Consider the following 23711-nt stretch of genomic DNA (forward strand, 5'->3'; position numbering starts at 1 on the left):
AAGCCATTATGTGTATTTGAAATGGTCACCCTTGTCTGAATTCTGATGTTCTGTTTGTGATGTAGAGACAGGGAGATTGAGGTCACAGCTCGGTAGTGGGCGTTAATCCAATCCGGATGCTAAAATCCGATTTGATACCTTTCATAAAACTTGCCCCAGCTGACCGCAGCAGTGCAGGTTGGTAGATCAGTGTTCTGGATCGTTCTGGGTTTGAATCCAGTTCCCCTGTTTAATCTTCCCTGTAAACTATTCCCCAACCCCCCCCCCCCCTCTCTCCTTCTTCTCTGTCTCTCTCTGACTCTTCTCTGTCTCTCTCTCCCGTTTCTCTGTCTCGCTCTCCTCTTTCTGTCTCTCTCTGCACTTTCTGTCTCTCTTCTCTTTCTGCATTTGTCTCTTTTTTCTCTCTTGCCTCTTTTGGCCTTTCTATCTGTCTGTCTTTCTCTCCTATCTCTAATTTCATCTCCTCCTTTTTCTTTCTCTCTCTTGCACTCTTTGTCTGTATCTCTCCACTTTCTGTCCCTTTCTGTCTGTCTTTCATATTTATGTCTCTTTCTCTCTGTCTCTGTCTATCTCTCCTCTTTCTGTTGCTTTCTTTCTTTCTTTCTTTCTCTCTCTCTCCCCTTTCTGTCTCTTTCTGTCTGTCTTTCTTTCAGTTTTTCTCTTATTCCCTCTCTCTTTGCCTCTGTCTCTCTCTCCTCTTCTTGTCTCTCTCTTTTCTTTCTCTTTCTATATTTAATTTCCTTTCCCCTTTCTTTTTTTTGTCTCTCCCTCTGCCTCTTTCTGTCCCTCTCTCTCACTCTCCTTTTATATTCTATCTTTGCCGCCCTCTCCTTTTTCTGTCTCTCTCTATCCTTTCTGTTTCTGTCTGTCTGTCTCTTTTCTGTTTCTTTTTCTGTCTATCTCTCTCTCCCTTTCCTCTTTCTGTCTCTCTCGCCTTTTTCTGTCTTTGTTACTCCCTCTGTCTGTCTCTTTCTTTCTGTCTGTCTTTCTGTTTGCCTTTGTCTCTCTCTCTCTCTCTCTCTCTCTCTCATTGGCAATCTGTCCATTTGTCTGTCTCTCTCTTTCATTAAGTAGTGGCTATTGTTGATTTAAGGTTTTAATCCATTGGCCGCGCTGCATCAGCCAATCAGAGCTCAGTTCTCTTCTGGAATGGATGAGACTGACACTTTGCAGGGAGCGAACACACACACACACCGCAGCCTCCACCCCGATAGCCATCTTGCGTGTTGCCAGTGTGCGCACAGCAGGGCCTCATTACTGCGCGTGTTTTCATGTGGGTGACAGGTGCCGCCGCTCTCACATCACTTTTGGACAGTGGGAATGAGGCGGCGCATGATCTGGATATAAATATGAGGAATAAATGTTTTGCTGTGCTTATGGGCCTCATTACCACACCATTATATAAATACGCCTACAAACATTTGTCTTCAGGGTTTGACACCGGCGTGTCGGTACAGAAAGTGTGTGTGTGACGGCGGTCTCAGTCCTCTCTCTACAGTGACGGTGACGGGGCGGAGGTGATGAGTGTGGGCGTGTGCAGGTGTGCGTGAAAGTGTGTGTGTTAGTGCAAACATCCCCATGCCATCTGCACAGACACTGACAATTTATGTGTGTGTGTGTGTGTGTGTGTGAGAGCACAAAAAAATATCTTAGATTTAATTTGAATTAATTTCACTTGCTAATTTCAAGGCAATAAATCTTAATTTTTCTCTGATAAGAATTATATTCTGTATGTGTACAGTTATTTTGCTTATCTTAGGAACAACGATCCTAATCAGCCTCAAACTCAAAATAAACACAAAAAGTAATCAGTCAAGTTATTCAATTTATGTGCCCACATTATTTTAATCAGGGATTTTCTACTTAATTCAAGTCATTTTGAGAAAAAAAGAAAAATGTATCCCTTCATATCTGGACCCTTGCAGATCCTGCACTGTATAGAAGCAGGGGAGGAGCCAGACCCCCAGTGGTGGTGGGGAGGATGAAGAGAAAATGTGAATTAGCTGTTTTTGAAAGAAGTAGGAAAGGTGTGGTTAAACGTCTTTTAAATACAGGTAGAAGCTGATGGTGAGGTGGCATTAGAGTCTCCTGGCAGAACTGGTGCTGTTTGGAGTTATGTTTGTATGTATTTTTCAGGTTCAGGTTTCACCAGCAGCTTGTTTCATTTAAACAGGGTATTAAATATAAATGCTGAGCTTATTTATTGCTTTATATTATTAAATATTGTCAATAAAATGTGTGATTTATTCTACAGTTCACACAGTCACACATATAGAAACAAAGCTTTATAATCAACCTGTTTTGAAAGAAATATATATATATATATTAAAAAAAATTGCAGATCTCCACCTATTTAGCCTAGGGTGACCCCGCCCATTCATATTATAGCTTTCAGGAATGTTTTAACTCTGTGTGCTTTTCGAATGGAGCAATGCTTATAAATATTTAAGCTAAACAAAAAAAAAACGTTTGATTATTCACTATTAATAAACGTCTATTTTATGATCTATTTTCATACATAAGGCGCACTGGATTATAAGGTGCATTATGCAACACTAGTTAAGAACAGGGGTGTCGCCATGTTTACATGCCGCTGGGTGAGCCAAAACTGTGCTAGTGCTGGTGTTAATCTACACCGATTTCTCTCCTCAAAACTAAGCTAGCGGTTTGTCCCACTTAGGGTTTTTTTTAATGTTGAACATGCAGGCTACAGTCTGATATACTCACCTCTGAACAGAGAAAGTGCTGGAGCTTAGCGCGGTTAGTGGTTAATTCTTTGGTTAAGACTTTACTGCTTCTTACAACCTGACTGATTGTAAATTCTTACATAAGGCACACCTGATCATAAGGCGTATAGTGTGGAATATAGGGCGAATATGTATTTATATATAGAATCTGAAATTATATAACCATTAAATCAAAAGTGTTTTTTAAAAATTCACTAACCAACACATTCTGCATTTAAACCGAAGAAACTGGAGAATATAGTTATAGGGGGGCTATAGGGAGAGAGACCTACAGGGCGTGTGGTTTTAAACAGGCATGTTTTTGGGACACAGCTATCTTCGCTGCCCCACTGTCCTCCTATACTAAAGTGCTATTGATTTCTCTTTTCTTACTGTGTGTCTCTGAGCCTAAAGCAAACCGTGATTCACCATCACAGACCGAAGCACTTTAAGGTGAACAGGAGGCTCTGTTTAATGCTGGACCCTGTGGAGTCAGAAATAGCGCGGTTAGACTCGGTGGTTCTTTTACATGCAGATACTGCTGTGCTACTTTAAATAGAGACGTGCACACACAATACCCCTCGCTCGGCCTTCTGCTTACACTTCATACGGCTGGGCCACAGAAGTGGATATATCACCGAACAAAACCGGCCGCTCCCTCAGGAAATGTGATTGTTCCTATTGTGAGAGTACAATATTACGCAAATTAGCATGCAGACGAGCTATTGTTACAATATGAGGACGGGCACAATGCTCTGATCATCTCTTCTTTTTAATTTTTTTTGCAAAAGGGGGGTGCTTTCAATAATTTGCGAGAATCACTCAAAGACTGGCAATAAATCTTATTAAACCAATAATGTGGCTTTGTTCCGTGTGTGTAGAGATGAGCCGGAGTGTGTAGAGACGAAACGCACCCCCCACCACCGGCAGCCCGCGTAGAGACATCATTTTCATTTCATTTCCGCAGCCTGGCGTCGTGCCTCGACTTTAGCCTCCGTGTTATGCAGTCTAGTCACCAACTCGCAAAGACGAAACCAGGTCAATGGCAAACAAAGGTTGTTTACCGAAAGCTCTTTGACGCACCGCAGCTAGACCGAGCGGTTCTGGCCCGCTTCGTATACTCTCAGGACAGAGCTTAACAGCACCATTCATTTTCCATGAACATTTGGAAAAGAAAAGGAAGAAAAAGTAAATTGCATGCACAGCACAGTACAGTGTTCATAAGCTCTGGTAATAGTTAGTTTGTGAGTTTGTTTGGATACAAGACACACCCGCCTTACACAAGTACAGCGTATAGAGAGCGGCCCCGACCGGTTCGTACCATTTCTCAGTAATTATTTAAAGGTTGTTTAAATAAAGAGCTGAGGAAAAATATATAAACAAACCAGTCAATAAATAAAACTACATGCAGGGCAGATTTACTATCACATCACAAACAATCTTATCCTTCACTTCTCTTTATGAATACAGTACGACAGGTATTGAACGTTTAGTACCTGCACTCATCCTCTGCTCAGATTGCAACATGCACTTGCTATTTGCTGCATTAAAATGAAACAAATATAATAATAAATCTTAAAAAATCCTCTAAGAGAAAACACCATCAACAAGAGTGAAAGTGTGATGGAGGGTTGCAAAGACTTCTTATAGGCATGTACACAAGGTACAGATCAGATTTATAGGTTGTTCAATTAAGATGATGAATTTTGGGATTTTTTATTGTCCACTAATATTATTATTATTTCATAGCAATGCTTTGTACTTTAGGAAAATCATATCTCATTTATAGATTTGTTTTGTCAAAGAGCAGAATTTTAAGTAGAGATGCACAGAATATATGGTGACCACAATTATTGGATTAAAATGGTGAAAGAAAATCACTTTCAATTATTCAAGCGTGAAGTGTGAAGAGACCAAATAATCATTGCATGGTTTCCTGTAGAATTTCTTTCAGCAGCAGTGGCGCTTTACTGAATTCCAAGAAACAAAACTGAAGGCTAAAAAAAGGAAGTAGGAGAACTCACTATAGTACAAAGACTCAGCTAGAACTTAATTTTGTCATAAACTCAGAGAGTAATCCAGCTCAGAAAAACAGTTAGCTAAACCACTTTAACCAATAGCATTGATAGTGTTGTTTGATAGCCCAGCTGCAAGCAATCATTGTTAAACCACTCCAGCATAGAAGAGGTCAGCTGTTGTGTCTTCATCCCTCATTTCAAATTATGACACATACACATGTGCATATATGGTAGATTAATACACCAAGAGCATTATCAGTTACAGGGCATTATCATTTAATAATGCCACGCATAGAGCGCCTTTTAGCCAATCACATTGCAGTGTCAGAAATATCTGTAATATAATTAAATACACTGTCTGGCCCAAAAAAAGTCTCCACCTGGATTTAAGTAAATAAATGATGTGGGGTTGATGCTGCAGTTGGTCTGCAGGTCTAGGTTCAGCAACAGTATGTGCTGAAAGAATGAGGTCAGCTGACTACCTGAATATACTGAATATAGACCAGGTTATTCCATCAATGGATTTTTTCTTCCCTGATGACACAAGCATATTCCAAGATGACAGTGTCAGGATTCATGGGGCTGAAAATGTGAAAGAGTTTAGGGTTCAGGGAGCATGAGATCATCATTTTCACACATGGATTGAGAGAGAGTTCACAACAGAGTTCAGACCTTAACCTCATTGAGAATCATTGGGATGTGCTGGAGATGATTTTGTGCAGCGGTTGGTCAGACTCTACCATCATTAATGCTGAATGACCTTGTTGAAACATTAATGCAACACTGGATTGAAATAAATCAACAATGCTTATTGAAACAATGATACAGTGAATGCGTGACCCAATCAAGGTGTTCCAATGAAATATAGTGTGTGACCTTTTTTTTTTTTATTGGTGGCAACTTTTTTTGGCCAGGCAGTGTATGAGTAACTCCAAAAATTGGGTGGATAATTTTTCGCAGCATATTGTACCTAATAAGTCTAATAAACAGACTGCCACTGGGGAGTTGCTTACATGCTGCCCGCATTCTTTGTTTACATAAATGGAAAATAAGTAAATAAATAAGTTTCTGCAGGGAAAGGTCAGGCTTCCTCCTGGAGCTACATAATCTGTTTGGCAATGAAAGTGATCTCAGGTCATGTTCAGATTAAGTCACTGGCCCTGAGACATTGTGTGTGTGTGTGTGTGTGTGTGTGTGTCCCGCGGCAGCTGAGCGTACGCAGCTCTATAAATAACCCTGCCTCTGTATAACCCAGGGAATGTGCTGAGGTTAGTGTAGATCACATCGTACTCCACCCCTCGTCTTCTCCCTTCCTCCCTCCTTCATCCCTTCTTCTCACTCCCTCCTTCAGCCGCCCCTGAGCCGTCTGTGGATTTGATAGAAGCTCCCCATCTCTTCTTTTTAATAGCTTTTTATATCAGCTTTTTGTCTTAGTTTTCAGCTGTTGTTACAAGCAGGGCTGAAATTGTTTTCACTGGATTTGCTGACAAGTGTTTTTTTTTTCTTTCCTTCTAAGAATTTAAAGCAGCTCGTCAAAAGCCCATCTCTTACGTGAATCATAAAAAAGTGGAAAACAGAATAAAATAAAATAAAAGCCAGATGGTGAGCTTAACCTTTAGAAGTCTTAGAACGGTTATTGTTTTGCTACACTGTTTAAATATAACATGATTATATAATAATTGAAGGCTTACATTTTAGGCAATGAATGCACAACAAGACATCAGAACTTAATCACAAACACAAAAATTCTATGGATTGAACGTTTATGTTGCAAATACAGCCACCTCCAAAATTATTGCTTCTTCTGTAGACGGTAAAAAAAATTGGGTACCACTTTAAAATAAGACTACCTTAATAAAGGGTTTATAAATGGTTTACAATTAGTTTCTTAATGGTTACTAATTAGGTTGTAAATGCCTTAAAAATCATGAATAATTAATTATGTGGCTGTGGGTTCACTATTTGGCAAACAACAGGTCTACGTACATTTCTATGTATGTGTTATAACTGATTATTAATGATTTTTAAGGCATTTATAACCTAATTAGTAACCATTAATAAACTAAACCATTTATAAACCCTTTATAAAGGAAGTCTTATTTTAAAGTGGTACCAAAAATTGTGTTTTACATTAGTAATGAATATGAGACAAAACATGCATTTTTGCTGCTAAAGAAGAGACTGAAGAGATTAACCCCCCCAAAAAAACACAGACTGAAAGAAGCTGTAATGGAAGCCTGGAAAAGCCTGATTACACAGATTTATTTTGGGGTAGTTTTGGACTTTAGGAGGCTATCAGTAGAGGAATTGAGCGTTAATGAAGGGACATGTGTCCTCTACAATGTATTGGTCAAATTGGTCATTTTAACTCAATAACTTCAGTTAAATCAGTAAAATTCATATAATAAAGGCCGGCTGTTCTGTAATATGTAATAAGCATGTATATGTAATATTCTAAAATTAAACAAAAAATAAAAACTAAAAAAGGATTTCATTGGTCTAAATAAAGTAAAAAATCAGGCCAGATCCTGTTAGAACTCTTGTACCAAGTCTACAGTTACCTCAGGTTCTCTACAGATATTGTCTCGCAGGTCTGGACCAAACACACGAGCCAGCCTTTCACTTGCATGGCCCAGATTCAGCAAATCTAACTTGAGCGAAATGCCCACTGCCCCCCCGAGACCCTCCTTTTCTTCAAATCAAAGCGCATTTATTCACGTCCCAGCGCATCACTCCTTCAGCTCAGGTGTTGGACCCTGTAGTCAAGGAGATTGGGTCTGTAGGGATGTGTGCTGTTTCAGTCAAGGATCCAGGTTCATCTTAATTAAGTGGTGGGAATTCATTAAGGCGAAACGAATGAAATGAAGGCGGCCCCTTCAGTATAAACTCACCAGCAATTAGCCTGATACACACTAGTAACAGAGTAATAACAGAGCTATTTAAATACCCTGCATGTCACAGTGTGTGTATGATGCCAGTAAAATGTTGAGTGAATTATGTGCCATGTTTCTTAAGTTGACATGTTGTATTCCAGATTATATAATTTAATATAAGATTGTCAAATCTTACATCTTACCAGTTTGTGATGCAAAAAAAGTTTTTTTTTTGTTTTTTTTTTGCAATAGGCGTATACAGTGGTGCTTAAAACTTTGTGAACCCTTTATATTTTTCTATATTAGTGTGGAAAATTTAGGTTATATTTATGCACAAAGTCCTAAATGTGGATAAGGAGAACCAAACAAATAAGACTAAAATATTAGTCTTGATAATTTAATTATGGAAGTAAATGATCAAAAAATAACATATGTGGGTGGAAATGTGCTTTGCTTTCAGTATCTGGTGTGACCATCTTTTCTTTAGTAGAAAGACGTGTGTGTTTAAGGTCATTGTCTTGATGCATGACCCACAATCTCTTGAGATTCAGCTTATGGACAGATGTACTACTCAGAAATAGTTGTTTTATCAGTGATGGAATCTTGGCTTAGATTCAGCAAAACAGGCCCAAACCATGATACGACAACAATACTACCACCATCATGTTTCACAGGTGGCATAAGGTATAATGCATTCTTTTCCTTTGTCTCAAACATAACGCCTTGCATTTAAACCAAAAATTTGTTTTTAAATATACAAACTGAGTAGCTTTAGATGGCTGGTTCACACATTAGACATGCAGCTCAAAGTGCTTTACAGTGCAGACTTAAAATAGAAAGTAAAACAGGCAATGCAAATATAAAATCCAGCAATTAAACACAACTAATTATAAAAATATATATAAAAATGTTATAGGTAAGAGATCTAACCATGTCTGAAGTGGTTGCAATGTGGTTGCTATGTTGTTGCTAGGCGGCTGCTATTCTGTTGCTGTGGTGTTCATAGTGGTTGCTCAGGTGTTGTAAACTGATTACTAGGTGGTTATTAATGTGTGGCTAGGTGCTTGCTACTCTGTTGCTATGGTATACGTAGTGGTTGCTAGGTGGTTGCTATGGTTTTGCCAGGTGGTTGCTAAGTAAATAATTAGTGTAAATTAGATTAAAATGTGTTTGCAAATACATTGTGTGGCTGTGGACCATGATACTACAACAATACTACCACCATCACGTTTAACAGGTGGGATAAGGTTCTTATGGTGTAATGCACTGCTTTCCTTTGTCTCAAACATAACACTTTGCATTTAAACCAAAAATGTGTTTTTAAATATACAAACTGAGCAGCAACAGATTTAGAGCTTCTGTCTCTGCCTTTACTTTACTCACAACATGGATCAGGTAAGTAGCTCATGTTGAACATGGAAAAGCAATTTAAGTCCTTTTTTAGTCTGTTGTGGATTTTGTGGTGTGAAAAGCATCATCAGAAGCAATCAGAAGCCATTTTTAACATTTGTATGCAGATTTTTTGCAGCAATAATTTGAAGAAAACTGCGTTTCTGCAATTACACCCTTTTACCTGTTCAGTGGTGATCCAAAACCATACATTGTGTTAACAGTAGTGCTAGCAGTAGCTGACCTCTGAGCTCAATAGCACTCCAACAGTGTGAAAAATCCACTGTGTGTTTTGTACTTGTTTGCCTTGCTTTGTATATACGCAGGTCAACAAGGCTTATTTTGTTTTCTACAATCTCCTTATCACGCTCCTCTCCAGCGCAGTGACAGTGGTGGCGGTTTCTCTCCGTCCACTCTCTTCTGTTCATCCGGGCGAGTGTAATAACCTTTGCTCTGCTCCCGTCGCTGCTCTCAGTGTGATTGCTGATTTTTTCACCAGCTCCCACGGCTTATTGAATATTTTCATATGCACAAACACAAACACATTCTCATTCTGAAACTCAGACAGATTGGGATGTGTCCTCACCTCATGCTGCTGCACAGTTATCCCTCACTCTGAGCTCTGCTTTAGTCTGCCACAGTGTGACAACATCTCAAGAAAAGAGTCCTTTTAAAACTAATTTTATTATTTTTATTCCAGCTACAGGGCCAGCCACTATTTTAGATCTAACTGAAAGGCTAAAATGCTTTAAATTAGTTGCAAATGGGGGTGTTACTTTATTTGGATGCTCCATTATTGATGACTCATAGGTGATCACCTAACATTCAACTGCATGTACTAACCTGAACTCTAATATTTACAATTTATGCTTCGGAGTAGGGCTAGATTTAAGGTTAAGGTTTGGGTTAGGATTGAGTTTTAGAGTTGATTCTTGTTTGAGGTTAGGCTAAGGGTTAGGGTTAGATGTAGGCTTAGATTTAAGGTTAAGTATAAGGTTTGGGTTAGGGTTGAGTTTTAGGTTTGATTCTTGTTTGGGGTTAGGCTTAGGTGTAGGTGTAGGCTTAGATTTAAGGTTAAGTATTAGGTTTGGATTAGAGTTAAGGTTTAGGGTTGGTTCATGTTTGATGTTAGGCTTAGGGTTGGGGTTAGATGTAGGCTTAGATTTAAGGTTAAGTATAAGGTTTTGGTTAGGGTTAAGTTTAAGGGTTGATTCTTGTTTGAGGTTAGGCTTAGGGTTAGGGTTAGATGTAGGCTTAGATTTAAGGTTAAGTATAAGGTTTGGGTTAGGGTTGAGTTTTAGGGTTGATTCTTGTTTGGGGTTAGGCTTAGGCTTAGGTTTAGATGTAGGCTTAGATTTAAGATTAAGTATAAGGTTTGGGTTAGGGTTGAGTTTTAGGGTTGATTCTTGTTTGGGGTTAGGCTTAGGCTTAGATGTAGGCTTAGATTTAAGATTAAGGATAAGGTTTTGGTTAGGGTTAAGTTTAAGGGTTGATTCTTTTTTGAGGTTAGGCTTAGGGTTAGGGTTAGATGTAGGCTTAGATTTAAGGTTAAGTATAAGGTTTGGTCTAGGGTTGAGTTTTAGGGTTGATTCTTGTTTGGGGTTAGGCTTAGGCTTAGGTTTAGATGTAGGCTTAGATTTAAGATTAAGGATAAGGTTTAGATTAGGGTTAAAGTTTAGGGTTGGTTCATGTTTGATGTTAGGCTTAGGCTTAGGTTTAGGTGTAGGATTAGATTTAAGGTTAAGTATTAGGTTTGGGTTAGAGTTGAGTTTTAGGTTTGATTCTTGTTTGGGGTTAGGCTTAGTTTTTAGGTGTAGGCTTAGATTTAAGGTTAAGTATTAGGTTTGGATTAGAGTTAAGGTTTAGGGTTGGTTCATGTTTGATGTTAGGCTTAGGGTTATGGTTAGATGTAGGCTTAGATTTAAGGTTAAGTATAAGGTTTTGGTTAGGGTTAAGTTTAAGGGTTGATTCTTTTTTGAGGTTAGGCTTAGGCTTAGGTTTAGATGTAGGCTTAGATTTAAGATTAAGGATAAGGTTTAGATTAGGGTTATAGTTTAGGGTTGGTTCATGTTTGAGGTTAGGCTTAGGGTTAGATGTAGGCTTAGATTTAAGATTAAGGATAAGGTTTAGATTAGGGTTATAGTTTAGGGTTGGTTCATGTTTGAGGTTAGGCTTAGGGTTAGATGTAGGCTTAGATTTAAGGTTAAGCATAAGGTTTGGGTTGGGGTTAAAGTTTTAGTATTGGTTCTTGTTTGAGGTTAGGTTTAGGGTTAGGATTACATGTAGGCCAAGATTTAAGGTTAAGTATTAGGTTTGGGTTAGAGTTGGGTTTTAGGGTTGATTCTTGTTTGAGGTTAGGTTCAGGGTTAGGTTTGGGGTTAGATGTAAATTAATGTTCTATGCGGAATCATTTATATTTAACTAGGAGTTAAAGGTGTATTAAACAGACATTCAGTTAAATGTTCATTGAGCATTTATGAGGCATTGGTAATGTACCATCCAAATGAAGTGTTATTGCAAACAGTAGAGACAGGCATGTATACATTTATACACAGTAACAATAAATTATAAATAAATTATTAATAACAATTACACAGTAATTGTCAAAAGTCTGGACACACCTCCTCATTAAATTTTTGTTGTATTTTTATTTTTTACAAAATTCTAAATGAATAATGAAGTGTTTAAAAGTTGCTTACACCATTATTGATTCAACACCATTACCCCCAAAATACCACCTAGAGGATTTTTGCAATACATATTTTAAATTTCAATTTGTTTGCTTGCAAACAGGTGCTGAATGTGGGTAATTAATATGCATAAGCTGATTAAAATTTCATTTTTAATAGGCTTTGACAGACAGTATTTAGTTCTCAGGAATTACTGGACCTTCTGTGCCTAGGCCGAGAATGGCCTGCAGTCATGCCAGGCAGATGCACTCAAAATATTGATGATTTTGATATATGTACTCTAATGTTTATATTTGTGACATCTGGCACATTTTTATTTAATCCAGAAACATCCTCAATGTAATCATGTTTCATACAGTAAAAAGGAGAATGTATTTTTAGGAGTCTTGTTTAAGGACTCTTGTTGGTATGATGTTACTAAACAGTACATGAACCAAATGGCTGCATTTATTATTCTTTTTTTCTGGTGTATTATAGGGTATTCACTGAATATTAGTTGTTTGAAATGGCCGAAAAAAAAAAAAAAAAAAAAAAAAAACTAGTGACCAAACTAGTGAAAGGACAGAATGATGTAAACAGAACAATATCTTGGTAATGATTTAATAAATCATATTTCAGTGTTTCCTCTAACGGTGTTCTTTAAGTGACAAAGACAGGCCCACACTCCACCCTCAGCCACAGCAGTGCTCAGAGCAGGGAGTGAGGGGGAGAACCAGCAGTGAGCCCACAAATGGCTTATTAAAGATCAGTTTAGTTTTCAATATATCATAACAACGTGCAATATATACAGTAGTACATGTTTAATACATGTTTTTCATGTGCAACTGTACATATTATGTATAATGTTTCTATCCCTATACTATATTTTTTTAACATTCTATGTGCCTTGCTATCTCTTGCTGCTGTTAATTTTCCCACTATGGGAGTAATAAAGATTGTCTTATCTTATCCTAGCTGAGATGTATGCCCTGCTTTCACAAATGAAGTGTTCAGCATCACTTATCACACTTGGTACCAGTGCACTAACTCTTTACGAACTGTCTCTTTCCCAGCTGAAAGCTATGAGGAGTACAGGGCTAGCATAGTAACACTAGCTGAGCTAACTTACCTAAACATTGATTTCTTTATTAAAAGACTGTCTGTCTTTCCATGTACAGCACCCTCTGAGCGTATTGGAACAGAGAGGCTAATCCCTTTATTTATGTTGTAGACTGAAAACATTTGGGTTTGACATTAAAAGATGAATACCAAGAAAAAGATCAATATTTGGGCTTTATTTCCATGTATTTTCATCTGGATCTGATACACAGTTCATAAGATAATAAGCACCTTCTGTCTGAACCCACCCATTTTTCTTGTAAGCAAAAGTATTGGAACATGTGACTGTCATGTGTGTTTTATTGCCCAGGTGAGTCCTGATATATTGATTTTTCAAACAGTAAATAGTGTGCAGACTGTGCAATTTATAGTTAGAGGAGTAAACAACATGAAAACCAGAGAGCTTTTTATGGGTGAAAAACAAGCAACAGTGAAGCTAAGAGAACATCATGGGAAATCAATCAGAGCTATTGCACAATGCTGGACATAATCAGGACAATCGTTTGGAAAATTCCTGTATAAGAAAGTCATCATTGGTGTACTAAGTAACAGATGATGAACCACAGCAGTTAATGAGAGAAACATTGTGAGTGCTGTAAAGAAAAAAACCTAAACAAACTGTTAGTGACATCACCACCAACCTCCAGAGGGCAGGAGTGAAGGTATCACAATCTACTGTTCACTGAAGACTTCATGAACACAAGTACGGAGGCTTCATCAGAAGATGAAAACCACTATTAACAAGAAGAATAGAAAAGCCAGACTGGGATTTACAAAGAAAGTACAGAGCAAAAGATATGGACTGAATATGGACTGATTAGAGAAAGATTAACCTTTAGCTATGAAATGGAAAGTCTTAAACTGGGGTAAAATAGGATATGTCCATGATTCCAGACATACAAGCTCATCTGTGAAACACAGTGGCGGTAGTGTCATGATTTGGGCTTACATGGCTTCTTCTGTGATGGGCTCTTTAATTTTCATTAATGTAAAGTGAACTCAGAAGTCTATAAAACATATTGCCTCTCAATAAAAAAAAAAACATGCAAGATAAGGACCCAAAACACCTAACAATGTAACAGTTTAGTGATGTCAGTAGGTCACAGACATGATGCAGTAATTGCAAGAAAAGGATTTGCAACTAAATATAAGGTTGTATTAACTTTAATATCCAGTACTTTTGCTCACAAGAAAAATGGGTGTGTTTAGACAGAAGACGCTATCTTCTGAACTGTGTATCAGATTCAGATGTAAATACCTATTCATATTTATATTTTAATGTCAAACCCAAATTGTTTCAGTTTACAGCCGATATAAAGTGATTGGCGTCTCTGTTCCAGTACTTTTGGAGGGATCTATACGTTTCACTCTTATGTAACTTGAAGGGCACTACTGAGGTACATTTATGACTGGAATAGCACTGCTTAGGTAAATTCATGAATTCATGAAGTTTTAAGTAATCTCAAGAAGCTCAAGTAGCACTACATGTGTCTTTTGGAATGTTAAGAAGTTAAGGTGCAATAAATATATTGCAGAATATTATTTTTGTTTGAAAAAGCAATACAAAAACATTCATAGTAATTAATAATTAACATAAGTCATAATTATTCAAAGTGTCAAAATGAAAACATGCAAAAAAAAAAAAAACATGTTCAGTGATTCATATACATTTATAATGCTTTAGTTTGGTTTTGCTTTGTGACAGAGTTTTTTTTTTATTTTGGTGCATCTCTAGTTTTTTCACTGTCTGCACTGCAGTTGGCATTCAGACACAATGAGCACTTTGCCTTTCTCCCCTCAGACTGATGTCAGACAGACATATTCTTGTCTCTTGCCTTTTTTTACCACAGTTTTAAGGCCTTTATTACAGACAGCTATAATAGTGGCCGGCATCAAGCTGATGGAAAACACAATTTTCAAACACAGGTTTGCTTTTAGTGGCTGACCTTTGTGCCGTCACCTCGCCGTAAACTCTCAGCGAGGCGGCGCGGCGCTCTCGGCGTGTCTGCGCGGCCGAGGCGAGCTCTTAAAGAGATGAGCAGATGGCCGTAATAGCCGTTTGTGCATGAAGCCCGGTGGCACGGTGTGTTCCTGGGGCTAGCTGTAACTTGTTGCCTTTGCCTCAGGAGCTTTCGTTCCCTAGAAACACAACCAGCATGTCATCTGCCAAAGAGTACAGTAATTACTCTCACTGAGATTCAGTGTACGCTCATGCAGTTAACCAAGAAATGAACTCCTGTGCAATGCTAAATAAGCAAGACTCAGACACAACGTTACATTTACATGTCAAACTAACATATCTTAAAAAATCACAGCTAGTAATATAACCGAATTAAATTCAAGAGTTTTAATCTTGGATGCAAATGCTTGCTGAATAGAGACTGTAGAATTGCAGATTCAGTAGAAATAATACATTACAATCAATTAATAAATACATTATTCCAAACTACCTATTTCTTACAATTACAAATTTCTTACAAATTACAATTTAAACTAATACAAATATAATTACAACATAATCATGCATCCCCAGTGTTTATTACAGCTGTAAAGTAAAAAGTAAAATATTGGACACAATAAAATACATGATGTAGTTGAATTTTCTATACAATTCTTGAGTTTACTTTTTAGATGTACTGTTTTTTTTAACAATTGTTTTTATTGTTTTTCTTTCTTTTTTTTAAACAACCACCCACAATTCCCTCCCCCCTTCCTGACAGCCCCACCCAGACGTATCAATATACTTTCGCCTCTAAAGAGAAGAAGAAGAAAAAAAATAATAATAATATAAATAAATAATAATAAAAAAATAAAATAAATGTATAACAACTCCAGCAATCAGTCATAACAGTCCACTTTTGAAAGTACACTTTAGTACAAAAAGCAGCTTCACCTTTTCAAAGGCGTCCCGCCACCTTCTCAATGTCCTGGCCTTGGCACCATGTATCCGGGCTGTTGATAGCTCCATAGATATAATGTCCAGTAAGGTTTGAGTCCAAATATTTCTGCACATCTTAAAAGTGGAATCCCAGCGTTTTGTCAATAGAAGTTTTGCAGCTGTAAAAGCTGCCAACAGCAAATTCCTCTGCCATGATGACAGATTAAGATTAGAGAAGTTGTTTAGAACGAATAAGTCTGGAGTTAAAAGTAGTTCTTCCTCAATAAGAGTGGATATATCCAATGTCAATTGACTCCAGAACGTTGATAACGTAGGACAGGACCAGAAATAATGCATAAAAGTTCCTAATTCCCCTAGGCAACATGCATCACATAAGGGATAATTTGACAGTTGCATGTGGTATCGTTTTAATGGAGTTAAATATATTCTATGTATAAATTTCCAATGGACTACTTGGTGATTTGGATTTTTTGAGGATATGAATGTTAAACCCCAAATATGGTCAGGAGAGATGTTTTGTAAATCGTTGTTCAGGTTATTTTTCCATACCGATTTTTCCAATTGATAGAAGGGTGTATGTAGATTTCAGTAAAAAACCTTTTAGATGTACTGTTGATCGACCAATTTATTAGTATGTTTGCTTATGTACTGTACCAGTCAAAAGTCTGGACACACACTAAATTACTATTTTCATTATAGTAAAAAAAAAAAAAATACTTTAAGAAATGAAGGTCAGTCAATCCAAAAAATGCAGTTGCAAAGGCCATCAAAAACAATATGATGAAACTGGCTCTCATCAGGACCACCTGAGAAAAGGAAGAGCAAGAGTAACCTCTGTTGCACAGCCTCAGAAACAGCAAGTTAACAGCTCCCCAGATAAGAGCACCTAAATGTTTCACAGAGTATTTTGGTTTGTTTAACACTTTTAAGTTACTATATGATTCCTTATGTGCTCCTTAATAGTCTGGATCACTTTAGTATTCATTTATAATGTAGGAAAAAAAAATAAATCTATTGAATGAGAAGGTGTGTCCATACTTTTTACTGGTACTGCATTTTTTAATTTCCATAAATATTATAAATATTAATTTTATATGGTTGAGAAACATAGTGCACTTTTTTGAACCTCCAGAGACTCAGACTTGAATTGTATGCATATTTAATTTATCCTAGCTATTTGGGATTAGTAACAAGTACCTAACAAGTATAAAAAACAAAACCTTTTGCATTTTAACATTTAAAATTATATTTTATCACAATGACCCAATTATTCCAAAAACTACATTTCAGCTTTTTACAATAGGATTAGGATTTTTACCTTTGTACATTTTTCTGGATTAGACTGGCTGTAAAAACTTTTGACTGGGATTCTCGCCATAAATTGAGTGTAATGTTGTCATGTAAACATTATATGGTATGGGCAGTGTCTCTATATCAGACCAAAGTAAAAAAAAAAGTATCATGGTGCCGAGAAGCAGAAATATAATGTCCACATATGAGGACACAGAATCTAAAGAGGGTTATTTACATTTGATTGATTTTAGATAGTGTGTCATGAAATGGCATAGCAGTGAGGCTTTTGTTTAGATGATCAGTGGGGGTGGTGGGGAGGCATAATCAAAATTTGCATTTGCTTTCATCTCAACAATATAAAAATAAAATAGCATTGTGTATTATTATATATGTATTTATTTAGTCAAATGCAGGGGTTTATTCATGTAACAGGCTCTACAGCCACACAAAACCCAGGCTGATTTCTCACATCACTTTAAAAAGCAGTTTGAAAAGCAGAGTAAACTATTTTTGAGAGACAGTATTTGCATGATGAGAAAAACACTTCAGCTGCATAAAAGCAAAGTGCTGCAACATAGAGCTGCTCAAACTATGATACAATGTTGCTTAAAAGCCCACGGTCAGGCCAGCGTTCAGCATTAGAATGTTTCTAAAACACAGAGGATTCTACTTCTCCTAAAAAGCTGTGTTCCAATCCAGCACACACTTTCAGAAGGAAACTGTATATATTTAAATATAATGATGATATATTACAGAGTGATTACAGTATTAGAGTGAAAACTGTACTCTAATCTAAAGGCTTTATTACCCTGTTGGAGCCTCTAGTCTGGATACAAGATGAGATACGATGGAGTATGGAGGTTCTACAGGTACTGTATGGCATCCTACAGCACATTTACCCACATATGTCACAGCTGGGCCTGTAGATCCTGCTCTATACTCATAGGTTGCTGAAGCTGGAACTCCAGCTGCTACCATAAATGCTGGATAAGCAATAAATCTGGCACCTAGGCACTTTTTCAAAACATATTTACTTCTATGAATGCTTGTTTATTTTATATACATTACCAGTCAACTGTTTGGACACAAAGACGTTTTTCTTTATTTATTTATTTATTTAATTTATTTTCTACATTAATATTATAGACATAAACTTTTAAGGGACACACATGGAATATCATAGCAAACAGTACAAAAAAAGGAAAAAGAAAAACAACAACTATTGTTCAGCACCTCCAGAAACCCCTTTAAGATTCTGAGAAAACTATTCCAGGTGACTCTCTCTCATAAAGACACTGAGATTAAAATATCAACAGTACAGATGTACAGATCTGTCCTCAAAGATAAATGTGCTTCTTAGAAGAGTCTAAAGTATGAATCATATTCAAATTCTAATAATCTTAATAATTCAGCATGTGTTTCTGTTCCAGTTCCAATATTACATTTACAATGTCAAATCCTAAAAGAAAGAAAACACATTAAATGAAAAGAGGTGTGTCCAACCTTTTCTCAAAGTCTGTCAACTGGGCTAACTGTCTTTGAGTTTATCGCAGGGGTGTGTCTAGCAACAGTCTCTCACGAAGAGGTACACTACCCAAACATGGCCTCTGAGACGCTATCTATAGGGAAGTGGTGGAAGCACTTTTATGCCTTCTAATGGTAAGAACCAGTGTCTTATTAGACCACAACTGTAATCATTTACATATATTGCTGCATATAGACAAAACTGCATGTCGAGTTTTGCAGCAATGAGTGTGTTTAATAAAGTTTCTTTGCATATTTTAAAAGCAAGAATTGTACCTTTGTGGACTGAAAAAAAACTCACAGGGGGCACAAATGCATTTAATTTCACACTTGAAAGAATGGTAGCAACAGGTAAGTTAATTAAACCGGTTTAAGTCTGCGCGGCTGAGTAAATATTACTCCTTGCCCTCGAATCGTTTACCCTCTGCATTGAAGTTTGAGCAATTAGAATTTGATGTGCCTCTAGTTTGCTGGTGCTGGCTGTAGGCGTTCAGCTTGCGTTCCCCAGAGGATTGTGGGTTTCTAAAGCCAGCCCACTTCTGATTGCCAGGGCTTGCATGAGCTGTTTGTGCAGATCAAACCAATTTAGCGTGCCATATTTGGCATGAAGAAAAGAACCACAGGTACTCTATACCCTCCCCGTCCACTTACATCCAGTCCCTGACCGCTTTATGAGCTCCTCGTTCCTTATAGATCCACTGTGTAGGGACAAATACTGCCTGTGGTCCATCAGCTGTCATGTACAATTTGCTAGCCTCTCACTGTGCTATTCATCATTGCTCAGTTTCTGAGAACAGGACCTTCACTAACCGGATAATATTTCAGTGATGGACTGTTCTCAGTGCCATCACTGCAATGAAACTGGCATGACAGTGCCACAGTAGAATGTCTAAAAGCATATCCTTGGATGTGAGAGAATGACTAACATAAACTGAGGAGAGATGCAACACATGTTCAGCAAGCAAAAAAAAGTTGTGTTGTGTTTATGCGCTGATGATCTGTAAAGCTTCCTAACAATATGTGCTGCTTAACTTTGTTAATTGTGTTTTCCTTGGGTGCATTATACAATTTGAGCTTACTGTTTTTATTTTCTGTTACATTTTTTTTTTTTAATTGTGATTCAAACAAAAAAGAAAAAACACAAAAAAAACATTTATCTTCACCTTGATTATATTATAGCACAAATCTACAGAACAGTATTACATATTATATATATATATATATATATATATATATATATATATATATATATATATATATATATATATATATATATATATATATATATATATATTACACATTAGCGGTACACCACTTCAAAATATAGCTGTTTACTAATGTATTGTGCTTTGTTCTTAGTATTTTTACAGAAGTAAAAAAAGTGGCAAAATTACTAGGGATGCACCAATGTGGAAATTTTGGGTCGATGCAGATATCTGATATTACATATACACATCTGCCAATAGTGATATACATATTTCTAACTGACAGAGAGGCTACACACCCCGGTATAACTTTACACACAAATTAAACATTTATATACCTTACATTTGACCGGCAGCAAGTACTGTTTTGAAATTTCGGCCAAAGCTAGGCATTGGCCAGATTGAGATTATTTAAAATAAAAAAGTAAACGGAAGGTTTAAGTTTACGCTCCACTCTTAAAATGAAATAAAATAATCCTCCAGTATAACTATTTACTCTTGGTATCAGCAAACCGGCTCTTCTCAAACAGGCTGTATATCGGCCTGATGCCAAAAAGAAAAAAAAACTGCCAATCTGCCAGTACTGATTGTTCTGATATCAGTGTGCATTTCTTATAATTAAGGTAAAGCCTGATAACTCGTTATTTGTCATCTGGCCTTCGGATGAAAATTTTTGCCGTTTGTCAAAGAAATATTTTGGCCCGTCTCTAAACCTCGGCATCAACTGTCTCTGACTGCACCTCATTAAGGTAGGAGTTTCTAATAAAGTGGGAATTGGAGTAAAGAAAGAAAGACATCATCATCTCTCTGTTCAGAGTGAATGAGCACTTTCTCAGCTTTTAAATTGAGCATTAACAATCCCATTAAAAACTCGTCACTGTCACCCATTTCCTGCATTATCTCTCTCTCTCTGTCTCTCTCTCTCTCTCTCTCTCTCTCTCTCTCTCTGTCTCTTTCTCTGTCACTCTCTCTCTCTTTCTCTCTCTCTGTCTCTCTGTCTCTCTCTCTCTCTCTGTCTCTTTCTCTGTCACTCTCTTTCTCTCTCTCTTTCTCTCTCTCGCTGTCTCTCTCTCTCTCTCTCTCTCTCTGTTTCTCCGAGTAAAACAGCTCAGTTATTCAGATGCTAAGTTACTTTTCTTCCCCCGCTGGACATTAGTGCAGAAAGGTGCTCGTCAAGATAGAAAGAGATGAATTGAGTGAGAAGCGCTTTGAATACAGCTCTCCTCTGTCCTGCCTTGTCACATTTCATTAGGTACTGTGAGCCGTGGGCCGTTAGCCACTGACTAAACCCAGCGCCAGCGTCAGTCATGATTAGAGCACTGGGCTACAGCGCTAAAGCCTGACTGGCCAAAAGGGAGAGTGTGGAAAAAAAAGTTTTCATGATTCAGACAAAAATGTCCCTGGATTTATTGCACATACAGCCTAATATAATTGTTAGGGATGTCCAGGTCAGGTTATTTTAATGCTTAATGCAGAGCAGAAGAATATAACTTTAGTGTTATTTGCACAGGTACAGGTAATGCAGGTAATACAACTTAGAAACTCAAATATAAAACCTTAATCACACTCATATATATGCTTATTGCCTGTACAAATATTTTAGGTAGTTTAGGTGCAGTGTGTGCAAGGCTAGCAGTACAAAAATATGTATTGCAGTAAGTTTTACCTTTCACTTTCCTTCTGAGAATTCTCCTCAGTGCTGTCAAACACTGAACAATAATCAAAACACCTTTGGGATTGGGATTAAAATAGCCAGTACCCAGTCCATTAAAATTAGATTGAATTGGCCCCAATCCCAAGTCATGTGTTTGGATCGAGTTATCCCTACTAAATATTAGGTTTTGATTTAAATTTTTTGTGTCTGGTTTTGTTTAGCTAAAAAAAGGAATAGGAAACATTACTTTCCTTTTTTTAAAAAGACTCATTTAGAGGTGCATTCTGGAGGTGTACTTGACTTCATATGCTTTATTAGCTTGTAGCTCAGTGGCTAGGCTAGCATTCAGGATTGTTTGAACAGTAAGTCATGTTTATAAAATCTTTGAATTCTGACTTACTGGAGGACTCTTTTTTCATTTCAAGTAGCAGAAATGGGTTTTAATAAATTTTACAATAATTAATTGGCATACTTACATAATGCATGTTAGGTACTGTAGTGAGAACTCTGTGAAAATAATAAGAAAAACATAGGCCTGATGTCCTTACTTGAGACAGGTGTCTGTACTCTAATGAAAGAGCACTGTAATGACTGGATGGAGGCAGGCTACTTGGGCGTGGAAAAAAGTGCGCTTGCAGTAAAGAGAAAACTCTCACTTAAAGTTGGCGCCTCGCTGATGATTTCACTATGTTCAGCTGATCTTGCAAAAGCGATTTCAACAGAACTCCTCATTAGCTGTTTAAAAGAAGAGCATTAACAGATCTGAATGGGTCGATGTTGTAATTAAAACTTAAGAATAAACCTTGTGTGCAGCTACAGAGAGTTTTACATGAATGGTGATACTGAAGTCTGTTCCAAGTATCTAAATGCAGAGTATTGATCGGTATTGATTCAATTCTTCTACTGGATCAGATCTTGAACAGCCCTTAATACAACATTACACTAAACCTTATTCCCTTTTCTTTTGTTGTTGACAGGTCACAGATGGGGGCACCATTAAGCAGAAGATATTCACATATGATGCCATGTTTAATACAAATTACTCCCACATGGAGGATTATCGCAGGCGAGAAGACCTGGTGTATCAGTCAACAGTGCGGTAAGATGCATTTGTGTGTCATTAAATACTTTTTTAAAACTTTGTTTGGGTTGTGAAATAGGCTGGTATGTTTTTAAAAGTGTTTTTACACAAGCCTTGTTTCTGGATCTGGGTGCGCTTTCTATGCTTGGTTGAGTGCTAAAGCTGTTTTGTGAGCCTGAGCAAAGAACTGATCCTGAGTCTTCCTGAAATTGGTGTAAAAAACACGCAGATTCTGGTGCAGATCACATCAGATTTGGGACAGCTATTTGCTCCCATTGCTGCATGTGGGGTTGTGTGATTGGTACATTTTGTATAATGGTGATTTCATTTATCACATTACTTCACGTTCCATCAGTATAATAATTCCTAATGCCTAATAAACCCACACTGGAGCGAGGGTACTCTAATAAGCTCATTTTTATAGAGTGAAAACAGACTAGCCCAGCAGACTGGACCACTCAGTATCCTGATCAAAAGTGTAATAGTGTTCTTTAAATTATAGATTGTAATATTGCACAGCTTTCATAGTTGTTCTGTCATGATGTGCTGTTGATATCCTTTGCTTATGGAGCATCAATGATTTTATTTGCAGATTTTATAGTTTTGTTTAAAACGTTTTGACACAAAATTAGTTCCATAAAAATATCCACCCATTTTACATGCATTTTTACTGAACACAGAGAAAATGCTCTCAAACAAACGCAGCATTTAATAAAATCCTGCCTTTTATACCTTTTTAAAACCTTTTTACTTTTTCAAAAATACTGTCAAGTCAAAACATCAAACATCTCTCTTACATACATTGAATTAATCTAATGAATTAGGAAATCAGTGGTGATGCTCAGGGATGTTGGATGATCAGCACCATCAGATCCATCATTACAGAGAACACAGTTCCACTGCCCCACAGCTTAATCCCCTCTAGCCCACACCTGGCATTAGGCATGGTGCCAATAAGATCTTGTTCATTGTAATCATGCTGGACATTATTTTTTGGCTCAATAGCACCACCTATAATCATCGCTCTCAGGCAAAGGACAGATGAGTGACAGTACAGGGGCACTTCAGGGTGCCAATCACATTTCAGCTGGGGATAATGCCCATGTGGCCCCGCCCCTAGAACTGCCAGTGTCTGTGTCATAGAGAGTTTCATGAGAGTTTATGGGGTGGGCCGGGGACAGCCAGGTTGGGCTCGGACAGACAATTCTCAGGCTTGGGTTGTGTTGGGTCGGACTGGATTTATTTTTGGCTCAATCTATTT

The 23711-nt window shown here is 37.4% G+C and overlaps 1 protein-coding gene across 2 annotated transcripts in view; it reads left to right on the forward strand.

Moving 5' to 3' along the window:
* The window catches only part of igsf21a (immunoglobin superfamily, member 21a), a 509658-nt gene that overhangs the window by 282555 nt on the left and 203392 nt on the right, over positions 1–23711 (forward strand). For both annotated transcript variants that reach the window (XM_007230591.4, XM_015607518.3), the window contains exon 3: positions 22347–22468. In XM_007230591.4, coding sequence (XP_007230653.1) covers positions 22347–22468 — 122 coding nt within the window. The remainder of the gene's footprint in view (positions 1–22346; positions 22469–23711) is intronic.

The sequence above is a fragment of the Astyanax mexicanus genome, chromosome 24, assembly GCF_023375975.1.
Source record: "Astyanax mexicanus isolate ESR-SI-001 chromosome 24, AstMex3_surface, whole genome shotgun sequence".
In the NCBI taxonomy this organism is placed as follows: Eukaryota; Metazoa; Chordata; class Actinopteri; order Characiformes; family Acestrorhamphidae; genus Astyanax; species Astyanax mexicanus.